The 12,211-nt window shown below is 40.0% G+C and overlaps 2 protein-coding genes and 1 non-coding gene across 3 annotated transcripts in view; 1 reads left to right on the top strand and 2 right to left on the bottom strand.

Moving 5' to 3' along the window:
* UBE2V2 (ubiquitin conjugating enzyme E2 V2) overlaps window positions 1-12,211 on the top strand; it is a 738,183-nt gene that overhangs the window by 622,209 nt on the left and 103,763 nt on the right. The gene's annotated exons all lie outside the window — the stretch shown is intronic.
* PRKDC (protein kinase, DNA-activated, catalytic subunit) overlaps window positions 1-12,211 on the bottom strand; it is a 207,487-nt gene that overhangs the window by 162,879 nt on the left and 32,397 nt on the right. Inside the window, exons 17-21 of the mRNA XM_049775793.1 lie at window positions 5,961-6,076; window positions 4,847-5,006; window positions 2,053-2,139; window positions 1,109-1,228; window positions 109-268 (exon numbers count right to left, since the gene is read on the bottom strand). Of these exons, the coding sequence (XP_049631750.1) occupies window positions 109-268; window positions 1,109-1,228; window positions 2,053-2,139; window positions 4,847-5,006; window positions 5,961-6,076 (643 nt within the window). The remainder of the gene's footprint in view (window positions 1-108; window positions 269-1,108; window positions 1,229-2,052; window positions 2,140-4,846; window positions 5,007-5,960; window positions 6,077-12,211) is intronic.
* LOC126013028 (U6 spliceosomal RNA) lies at window positions 5,824-5,930 on the bottom strand. Its single transcript, XR_007497364.1, has one exon. It is a non-coding gene; the product is annotated as a U6 spliceosomal RNA (small nuclear RNA).

Below are 12,211 nucleotides of genomic sequence, written 5' to 3'. Positions count from 1 at the left end.
TTTATTCAATTATTCCTGCCATTTTTGGACAACAATTTCAAATTTCAGAAATGCTGTTAATTATACTTTTTAATTAAAACGTGCATCACAATTATTTACAAGCCTTACCTGATAAGATTGAAATTTTTAGATATCCATCAAGACTTGGTAAAATATCTTTATAATAGGGCTGAATTACATTTTTGCTGATATAAAATGACCATTCTTCCAAAGCATTGAGACCTATTTCTGCCAATGGTGTGTAACTCAGACCCAGCTTAAAAGCCATCTGTATGACAATGAAAGCAAAGATAAACTAAATTGCAGAGAATTTAGGGTTTAAAGAAAATATAATTGTCAAATAGTAATAGCCTCTAATTAATAACACTTTGCACTGTTCTAAAAGGCTAAAACATTCTTAAAGAGAGAAACATATCTGATATCAAAGTTTTTGAATAAGCATCATGTATAAGATATGTTGATGTAATCCGGAGAGATGGCATGGAGGTAGTGTGTTTGCCTTGCATGCAGAAGGATGGTGGTTCGAATCCCAGCATCCCATATGGTCCCTCGAGCCTGCCAGAAGCAATTTCTGAGCTTATTAGAGCCAGGAATAACCCCTTAGTGCTGCTGGGTATGACACAAAAATTTTTTTTAAAAATTAAAAATTAAAGAAAAAAGATATGTTGGTGTTAGACTGTACATTTTTATCTAAATGAAAGTTCAATACCCATACACACTTCATAAGTGAGATGGAAAAGGCTTTGCCAGGACCGGAGAGATAGCCTGGAGGTAAGGCGTTTGCCTTTCATGCAGAAGGACAGTGGTTCAAATCCCAGCATCCCATATGGTCCCTGGAGCCTGCCAGGAGCGATTTCTGAGCATAGAGCCAAGAAGAACTCCTGAGAGCTGCCAGGTGTGACCACTACCCACCCACCCCCCAAAAAAAAGGCTTTGCCAAGTGTTCCAAGTCCCAAAACCACTATGTGCAAAAAAAAAAAAACTAAAAATAGCACTGCCCACTGGGTCATCTACTGAGACCACAATATCAGACCTTAAATATTTCAAGTTACCTAAGATGAAACAGTGCACAAAGGGATGCAGTGTCTGCTCAAGTTAATGGACCTACCTGCAAGGCAGGAACATATGCTCTAATATCAAGTTCAATAATTTCATGTGGTAAGGTCAGGACAAAGGTCAAACAGGAAGCCAATAGTTCATCTTTATATTGTTTCATCTTAACTGATACCTTAAAAAGGAAGATAGTTCTTGCAGCTTAAGAAAGTCTATGACTGACAATTAACTACAAATGATTTACCCTGCTTTCAAGTACCCAAAGTCAGACAGTCTTATGAACATGACATTTTTCCTTCAACTACAAAACAAACTTTGATTCCCAGAAAAAATTCATTTCTTGAAGTACTTAATTTCCACTCTATGGGGCTGGAGTAATATCAAGGGGTAGGGCATTTGCTTTGCATTTGGCTAACCCAGGACGGACTCAGGTTCAATCCCCAACATCCCATATGGTCCCCAGAGTCTGCCAAGAGCAATTTCTGAGCGTAGAGCCAGAAGTAACCCCTGAGCACCACAGGTATGCCCCCCAAACAAAAAAATAATTAATTGATTTTAAAAAAATAAAAATATTATGAATTTTTTTATCTTTTATGAAAAAGATAAAGTATCCAGTAAGTTGTTATCAATTAAACTCAAGTAACACAAAGAAATTTGAAATGCATAATTTCTAGTTAGGGGGCAGAGTGATAGTACAGCCATAGGGCATTTGCTGTGCATATGCCTGACTTGGGTTCAAATTCCTGCCAACCTATATGGTCTCCCAGTCTGCCAGGAGTGATTTCTGAGCACAGAGCCAGGAGTAACCCCAGAGCGATGCTGAGTGTGGCCTAAATAAATAAATAAATAAATTCCTGTTAGTGTTATTCAAAAATCATAATCTGGATTTGAATTAATCAAAGAAATTTGTTAAGTTATCAGATCACTTGTGGCCTTATTTTGATAAATGTTCCTGTTTAAACTTGCCCATTTATACTATATAGATTGTTGAAAAATTACCTCTTTGCCATATTTTGCAAACAATGCAAAGCAAGAATACTTCTCTGGATCCTGAGATGACTGTTTTTGATTCTCTGTAGTAACTCCCTGTTAAATAAAATCAAACACTAGTACAGTGAACAAAAGTCTACTAAATTTTGTGTAATTCACCAGTTCCTAGCCATTTGGCATTTTAAGTCTACCAAAGTATCACAAATAAGAAAAGTCAGGGACCAGAAAGATAGTATACTAGGTAGAGTGCTTGCCTTGCATATGTCTGACTTGGGTTCAATTTTCAACATCTCATATGGTCCTCCAAGTCTGTCAACAATGATTCCTGAGTATAGAACCAGAAGTAAACCCTAAACACCACAGTGTGGCTCCCAAATATAAAAACAAAGTATGTAGGGCCAGAGTGATAGCAGAGCAGGTAGGATGTTTGCCTTGCATGTGGCCAACCAGGGTTCGATCTCCAGCATCTCAGATGGTCCCCCTACCCTGCCAGGAGTGATTACTGAATGCAGAGCCAGGAGAAACCCGAGTGCTGTCAGGTGTTGTCCAAATACAAACAAACAAAATATTCATGGCACCAAAGGTATACAGGTAGGGTGTTTGCTTTGCATGAGCTCAACCAGCACCACATATATAAACCCCCTGAGCCCAGCAGGAATGATGCCTTGAGTGCAGAACAAGGAGAAACCCCCCAGTATCACAAGGTGTGATCCTAAACAAGCAAAAAAACATTTCAGTCAGAGGTCAGTGAAAAACAGTGTAAAGCAGGTAAATGGCAGGTCAGTCATGGTTCTCAAAAAGTCCTATTCTCTTGATGCAAAAGAGATAGTACAGCAGGTAGGGAACTTGCTTTGCATGTAACCATCTGGTTCAATACACATCACCCCATATAGTTCCTTAAGAATATGGGCTGAGAGATAGCACAGCGGTAGGGCATTTGTCTTGCATGCAGCTGACAGAGGACCAAAGGTGGTTCAATTCCTGACATCCCATATGGTCCCCTGAGCTTGCCAGGGGAGATTTCTGAGTGTAGAGCCTGAGAAACCACTGAGTGTTGCTGGGTATAACCCAAAAAACAAAAAAGAAAAAAAAAGGAAAAGAAAAGAGTGATCTCTGAGCACAGAGACAGAATTAAGCCCTGAGCACTGCAGAGTGTGGCCCCCAAACAAAATCTTTTCTCCCTTTCTTATTTTCCAATACATATACCAATAAGTCAAAAGAAATATTAACCCACAATTATGCAGTCAAGCTTCTTCTCATGACACAATGGAGCCTTAGGTATAACAACCTTAAATCATTCAAATACTTCGCAAACTTTACAGCTTTGCTAAATCAGGGGTCTCAAACTCAATTTACCTGGGGGCCACAGAAGGCAAAGTCGGGGTGATCCTTGAGTGCAAAGTCAGTAGTAAGCCTTGAACATTGGGGGATGTGACCTAAACAACTAAAACAAAACAAAAAAAGATTCCTCTAGGGCAGGGCCACAAAATGTTGTATGGAGGGCCATTTGCGGCCTGTGGGCCTCGAGTTTGAAACCCCTGTATAAACAGAACAGAACGATGACCCTTCTCTGTAGGTTCTGGTTATAAAATCTAGAAGGCCTAAATAATGTAATTCTCAAGTAATACTGGTGCTGCTGATTCTCAGGGGGGTGTTCTGGGTTTTGGGGTTTGGGGGTTTTCTTTGAGAGGGTAAAAACCCACTGATGCTCAGGATTTACTCCTGGTTCTGTGCTCAAAGATCACTACTGGCCAGAATTCAGACACCATATGTGATGCCAGAATCACATCTGCTTTAGCTGTGTGCAAGGCAAATGCCTGTCCCGCTATATTATTGTTCTACTTAAGTTCTGTTCTGCTAGGAATCAGATGTGTTCTGAACAGATATACACTGCTATTCTAATATAAGAAATATTGAAAATAAAAACACTAAATGTTACTTGTGAAAAAGTTTGTGTATATCATTCATTTCAATCAAGTATTCCCCAACCAGTACTCAGAGTGCTCAGAGACCATTTCCAGCACTTTCACAGGTTCATGATTCAGTGCTCAGGTTAAGAAGCACCAGGGGTGGGGCAAGAGAGATAGTACAGAGGTAGGGTGTTTGCCTTCCATGCAGATGGATAGTAGTTCATATCCCGGCATCCCATGTGGTCCGCCAAGCCTGGCAGTGTGACCCAAACCCCCCACCCCCAAAAAAAGAAGTACGAGGGGCTGCCAGGAGCAGCCCGAAGCATCCCAGAGATGCTTTGGGGACCATTCAGTGACAAAGATCAAATTTGGGCCTCTGCATGTCAAGTACTCAAAAGGAAATCCCCAGAAATCATATTATCCATTTTTTAAGTACATATTTAGCATAAAGCACCTGCCAAAGAGTGAACCTATCAAGCCAGCATGATAGTTCAGTGGGTAAGTAAAAGATCAATCTGCATTCGATCCCTGGCATCCCATAGGGCCCTGTGAGATTGCTAGGAATGATTTCAGGGTGCAGAGTCAGGAGCAACCCCTGAGTATCTCTGGATATGATCCAAAAAATGTTAAAAAAAAAAAAAAACCTTTACACCTAATGTTACACACTATGCTAAGTAGTTCCCAGGAGCATTATTATTGAGATCTACAGTTCCATAATAAAGTATGCATATTCCATGGAACTGCAACAAAGTATGTGCAAACACCCCAACTTACATGGATGAACCCCAGTGATCACTGCAAGCATTGCAACCTATTTTATATTTTATAATGCATTTATACATGTTCATATAACCTAGAAAATAAACATCCAGAGCTTTCCAATAAACACTTACCTCAAAGTATTTTATTTTCCTAGCATTTCTCACAACAACAGAAAGCAGCTTGTAGAAACCACTAACGAGTGGAAGCCGTGTTGACTGCAAGACAAGCTCACGTGCAAATGAGTAGACCCAGGGTGCAAAAAATTCTACATGCTTCTCAGGAAGAATCTCTCTGTAAAAACAAATTAAGAACTTAATGTAGAATTCCTTAGTATACTATATTTTTATTCTACTTTCAAATCATAAAGAAAATAAACAGGTTTATAATTTAATTGCACAACATTTCCAGGTATTTCTATATTTCCTTTCTACTCCCTGAAGATATTTTTGCAAAATTAAAAAATTACTACCAACTTAATATACCTACATCTATTTAAACGGTTGATTAAAAACAATTTTAGATTTTGGGCTGGAGCAATAACACAGTGGTAGGGCATTTGCCTTGCATGCAGCTGGTGGACCTGGGTTCAATCCCAGGCATCCCATATGGTCCCCCAAGCCAGGAGCAATTTCTGAGCACATAGCCAGGAGTAACCCTTGACCATCACCAGATGTGGCTCAAAACCAAAAACAAAAAACCAAAAACAAAAAAACCACACAACTCAAAAAGAATTTTAGATTTTACATAATGTTAAATGATTTCATCTCTTGGAGACAGGAATAATCCCTGAGCACTGCCGGTTATGATTATATAACTAAAAAAAAAAAGGAAAAAATGCATCTCCTCTATTTTAATCAATAAGTTATCATTTTCTTAAATAATCAGATTTTTTTTTTTTTTTTTTTTGGTTTTTGGTTTTTGGGCCACACCCGGCAGTGCTCAGTGGTTACTCCTGGCTATCTGCTCAGAAATAGCTCCTGGCAGGCACGGGGGACCACTATATGAGACACTGGGATTTGAACCAACTACCTTAGGTCCTGGGTCAGCTGCTTGCAAGGCAAACGCCGCTGTGCTATCTCTCCGGCCCCAAATAATCAGATTTTTTTTTTTAAATATGGAACGCTTAACGAATTTGCATGTCATCCTTGCGCAGGGGCCATGCTAATCTTCTCTGTATCGTTCCAATTTTAGTGTATGTGCTGTCGAAGCGAGTACAAATAATCAGATTTTTAAAAAAATAATTACCTGCAAAATTCCACAAGGTTAATAAAAGCTGAGAAATCTTTAGGTTTAACAGGATGCAAGTAAGCAGCAGGATCTGAAGTTGGGATCACCCACAAACCAGTAGCTTCATTTTCATCCTTAAAAATATAATACAAATATAATATAATAGCATTATAACAGCAAATTTAATTCCATTCAATTATACATTTATTCAAACAAATTACTAAATAATGTCAGTCAAGGTCTAATGCAATGGGAAGAAATAAAAAAGCAAGACAAATACAGAAGGAGTTTGAAAGACTATATTTTGACAGAAATGATGGAAATCACAGGAAACATTAAACAAAAGAATATATACAAAGTAATAAAACTACGTTAGCTGGAGGTAAGGTGCCTGCCTTGCCTGCGCTAGCCTAGGACGGACCGCGGTTCGATCCCCCGGCGTCCCATATGGTCCCCCAAGAAGCCAGGAGCAACTTCTGAGCACATAGCCAGGAGTAACCCCTGAGCGTCACAGGGTGTGGCCCAAAAAACCAAAAAAAAAAAAAAAAAAATAGCAGTTCTCCTTCTTGGGAGCCGGGAGTCTAGCAGGAGGGGATTTGGCAGGCTCCCGCCATGCCGGAGGCCTCCATAACCAGGCCTAGTGGGGGTGCGGGACTTTGGTAACCCCAGCACCCCTCTACCACCTTGCTCCAGATCTCCAGGGCTTCCCCGGGCCACATGCCTGGGCAAGCCGGTGAGTTGGGCCCCTTGGTGGAGCTTGAAGGTACCCTAGGCTTTCCCCCATTAACCATTCAGCTCCTTAGGGAGGGTTTGGGTGGGGCCCTGAACTTCTGGCCTCCCAGCTTCTTGAAGTCACTGGTAATCTCTGTCCAGTCTATATTTTAAAAATCGCGCGGGGGCACAAGAAACATTAATAGTACCCACTATCATTGAATTATGATTTTATATATGCAGAATGTCCATTTTGTACTCTGCCCTTTTGCATACCCCTTCATAAGATCATATTTCTCTTTAACTTCCTTAACTCCTACCATCATTTCTCCTCATTTACCCTTTCTATCTTAAGTACTGTAGAGTCCTAAGTCACAGATCAAAGTGGTGCCCTGGAGTTAACAGCCACCCAACTATTTTAAAAGGCATAAAAAGGACACATATCTCTTCATCATTTTATGGGTGTTTTCTTTGATCGCTATAACTTTTGCTGCATATATTCTTATACAGTGATGATCCCCCCCCCCATGTTTTTTATCTTCTCTTTGTGAACTGCTCAATATGAAATTTGATGTGAAAGAATCCCTCAGTTTAATGCTTATGTTTGAACCAAGTCACGGGTATTGTTGGAAAAGTTCTTACGCCCCCATATATCTGATAGCACCACGTGGCTTTATTACTTGTTTGCTTAGGCACACTAAAATGGGAAAATACTATACATACCAATAAGTTCTTATCTAATAGAGATGGGAACACACAAATCTTGTAGTGCAATGAGACCTTACACCCTGAACATTGACATAAAGACCTGGTACAGGCCTCAGAAAAATGGGCATTCTCCATTCACCCCTGATCTAGAGAAGACATCTACAAAACATCCAAGGTTGTATATAACATCACCTGGAGGCATTCCTCTACCAGGGAAGACCCTACAGCTGCTCTGACATCGATCTACTCAAAAAAGACTTCCCTTAACACTAAGAAGACTTAACAAAAACAATGACCTGCTTACTGGACAGGGCTTGCTGTATTGCCCCTTAATTGTGAGGTTTATCTATAACATCTCCTGGAAGCAATCCTCTACCAGGGAAGACCCTACCAATGCTCAGACATTGTCCTGCTGAAAAGAGACTTCCCTTAACAATGAGAAGACTTAACAACTACCTGCTTACAGGACAGGGCTTCCTGCATTGCCCTTTCATGGTGAGGTGAAACGAGAAGACACTCCACATCATGACTTCAATTTAGGATATGCAGATTCCAGAATCTTTAATACAGAAACATGATACCAACAACAGAGACTGTGTGAAAAGAGTGTTGGAACTACAGACAATGTCTTGGATCGGACGATAACTTGCCTGAAGCCTAGAGTTGGTCTTATGCCAGGAAACTTCAGGGGTAGGATCTCTTTGTATTTAGGCCAAGGTTATTCCTTTCCATGCCTCTCATATTTTGGTGGGCCTATGCAAACAACAATTGCCACTCTAACACCGTTTTTACTGTGCTCATTTGACTCTAATCCTTAAAATGCACCCACTTAAAATTTGAAGTTAAAAGTACACACTTAAAATTTGAGGTTAACTTAAGCTAATATGCATGTACATGGAAATGTAAAAAATACTATGCCTCTAATGTTTAAGGAGTTACTTAAGTTTTATGGCTTTATATTGCCTTGTGTGCTGTTAAGAAATATTATAATGTACTACAATCTGGGGACTTGAGGGACAAAGTAATTGTACATGAATTCTGTTTTATTTATCTTAATGTTCTTTGGCTGAAAGTTCAAAGTTAAGATATCAGCAAGGGGACTTCTTCTGAGAATTATGATATGGGTGATTGTCCTTCCACTGTAACTTTACCTTGTCCTCCTTTTTTGCATCTTTGTTCTCATATTTCAAAATAAAAAAATTAATTAAAAAAAAGCAAGTTACAAAAATATGAAGTGGTTTAGTATCATTTTTCAAAGAACTGAGTAATGATTATAAAATTTGAATTGCAAAACTATTGAATAGATAATAAAGTATAATGACTTAAAGATTTCACACTAAGAAATGGAAAAAGAACAGTAACAGTCAAGGCATATTAAAGTTGTTACCAAATGGAACCATATTAATAGCACAGTGCTAAAGTTGTAAGAAAAGGTCAGAAACTAGATTCATTGGAAAGTAGTGCTGGTCCTACAGGACTTAAAGCATGAACAGCAAGGAAACAGGAAAGAAATTACCTTTACAGAGAGAACTTACCTTTACACATAGCTAGCTACAATTCAATCCCTGGCATCTCATATGGTTCCCCAAACCAACTAGGAGTTAACCCTGAGCATAGATCCAGAAGTAACCCCTGAGAACCACTAGGGAGAAAAGGAAAAGGGAGGGAGGGAGGGAGAGAGGAAGGAAGGGAGGGAGGGAGGGAGGGAGGGAGGGAGGGAGGGAGGGAGGGAGGGAGGGAGGGAGGGAGGGAGGGAGGGAGGGAGGAAAAGGAAGGCGGAAGAGAGGAAGGGAAGAAACCAGAAAAGAGGGAAAACACTGAAGATGGCAAAACCGATAGACATGTGTCTAAAAGATCAAGCCAGCTAACTAACAAAAAACATGTCCCATGCCAAATAGTACAGATATTAAGGTGCTTGTCTTTCATGGCACTGACCTTTATTCAAATCCTTGGCACCACATATAGTCCCTTGGCAAAGCCAGGGATCATTCCTGAGCACAGAACCAGAAACAATACCTGAGTACTGCTATGTATGGCCACAAACCTACCCTTCCCCAAAGGAAGGGTACTTAGTACTGTCTCCTGAACAGTACTAAGAAAGTTGTGGGCATGTGTGTTAGGGAGAGGAGGGCTCTTCCAGTGTTTTTCAGCAAAGCAGGTGTGGGGGAACAAGACCAGGGAGGGGGAGAAAACTCTCCTAATGATTCTCAGCAAAAAGGTAATGCTCAGTGCATTGCAGGGATGACTCAAACCACCATAGAAGTGTTCAGGCATCTCCTGGGTCATATTAGTGATGCTCAGGGAACAAGTGGTACAAGAATCAAACTAGAGGGGCTCTACAAGGATAACCCAGGTTCAATCCCTGACATCCAATATGGTTTCCCAAATTTCATATGTATATATAATACAATAAAATACTAACGGCTTCCAACAGCAAAAAAAAAAAAAAATATTATGCTGTTTTGCAAAGCCAGTCAGTGCACAAATGATCTTTGACTACTGAGATTCCTATATATGACATCGGTATATCACCTCAGTTATCTTTTATCTACCATCAAAGTACTGCTTTGAGGAGCCTGAGTGATAGTACAGAAGGTAAAGCATATGCATTGCATGCAAACGACCCAGGTTCAATCCCTGGCTTCTCATACAGTCCCCGAACCTATAAGGAGTGATTTCTGAGCGCAGAACCAGGAGTAGTAACCCAAGCACTGCCAGATGTGCCCCAAAAAGAAACAAACAAAAAATTATGCAAAGCACTGCTGGAAAATATATATGAACTAATCTAAAAAGTATGAACTAGTTTGAAAAAAAAAATTGGATTAAAAAAGGAAAATAGGGGCCGGAGAGATAGCATGGAGGTAAGGCGTTTACCTTTCATGCAGAAGGTTATCGATTCGAATCCTGGCGTCCCATATGGTCCCCCATGCCTGCCAGGAGCAATTTCTGAGTACGGAGCCAGGAAAAACCCCTGAGCACTGCCGGATGTGACCCAAAAACCAAAAACCCAAAAAAAAAAAAAAAAAAAAAAAGGACAATAAACACTTTCCATTAGAACTCATGTAGCAACTCTGAAACAAGATGGACATTCTGGACTCTGCTTCTTTGCTATCCTATGTCCAGGACTTTGATCCTCCTGGCCCAACATTCCCTGAGGGCTCTTCTTCAGAGGTGAGTTGTCCTGCCCAGAAAGGGTGAAGCTGATTGCGGTGATGTGCTCTGAAACTCAGCAGACATTCTGGACTCTTTTTCTCTGCTGCCCTGTGTCCTGGACTTTGATCCTCCCCACCCATCGTTCCCTGAGAGCACTTCTTCAGTGGTGAACTGTCTCGTCCACATAGGCGGGACACATAGGACAGTTTTCCAGTGGGGAAACAATGCAGACCAACACCATGCATAGAGAATGAAGATGGCAGCTCTGATGACCCGAAAATTGCCATCCATCTAGTAAGCCTCTCAGATAAGGAGTTTAGAGAAGAAATATGGAAAATGTTCATAGCACTCATAAAAAGCATAGATCGAGCTAAACAAACCATAAGATAGAAATCAGAAAACTCCAAAATGAAATAACAAGACTAAAATACTCAGTAGATGAAATGAAAACCTCAATGGAAAGCCTCTCCAACAGGGTAACAGCTGCTGAGGATAGAAACAGTGAGCTGGAAGATGAGATGCAGAACAACTCCATAAGACAAAAGAAATTGGAAATTAGCCTTAAAGCATATGATTAGAATAAAAAAATTACTCAAAGAATGTGAACAAATGAAAATAGAAGTCTTTTGATAAACTAAACAGAAACAACATAAGAACCACTGGAGTCCCTAAGAGACCCAGGAAGAAAATCCCCAGGAAAAATCAATGATGTCAGGGAGATCATTGCAGAGAAACTCCCAAAGCTAAAGACTGCATGCAAACATATTCTACATGCCCGAAGAGTGCCATCTGAAAGAGACATGAAGAAAAGTAACCTAAGACACATTCTAGTCACAATAACGAATCCCGCAGATAGGGATAGAATACTGAAAACAGCAAGATCAAAAAGAAAATTTACATTCAAAGGAGCTGCCTTAAGATGTACAGCAGACCTATCACAAGAAACCCTCAAAGCCAAAAGGTAGTGAGGGGATATAGTGACAAGACTCAAAGAAATGAAGGCTTCACCTAGAATACTACACCCAGCCAGACTCAAGTTCAAGTATACAATAGCTTCACAGATAAACAACAGCTCAGAAACTTTACAGGCTCAAAACCAGCCTTAAAAGAAAAACTAAAAGGTCTACTTTAAGACAAGACAGACCGAGACACACCAAACATCAACACAAAAATAAGAGTAAATCCCATGACAATTATCTCTCTCAATATCAATGGACTGAATGTACAAAATTGATAAACCACTAGAAAAACTCACAAAGAAAAGGAGAAAAACTGAATAAACTGAATTAGAAATGAAAAGGGGGAGATCACTATAGATACTACAGAGATTCAAAGGGTAATCAGAGATTACTTTGAGAAACTCTATGCTACTAAACATAAGAACCTGGAAGAAATGGATAAATTCTTGGACTTATAATCTCCACAATGAAAGCAGGATGATCTATCATCTATAAATAGCTCCATCACTACTGAGGAATTTAAAATGGTCATCAAAAGTCTTCCCAAAGCAAAAATCCAGATCCAGATGCGTTCAATTACAAAGTCTTTTCTTTTCAGGCTCTTTTATGAAATTAAAAAATCAGGAACATGGGGCTGAAGAGATAGGATGGGAGGTAAGGTGTTTGCCTTGCATGCAGAATGTTAAAGGTTCGAATCCCGGCATCCCATATGGTCCCTTGAGCCTACCAGGAGTGATT

This window comes from Suncus etruscus, chromosome 6 (assembly GCF_024139225.1).
Source record: "Suncus etruscus isolate mSunEtr1 chromosome 6, mSunEtr1.pri.cur, whole genome shotgun sequence".
NCBI classification, from domain to species: Eukaryota; Metazoa; Chordata; class Mammalia; order Eulipotyphla; family Soricidae; genus Suncus; species Suncus etruscus.
The sequence above is the reverse complement of the archived record's forward strand: the minus strand, read 5'-3'. Positions and strand labels throughout refer to the sequence as shown.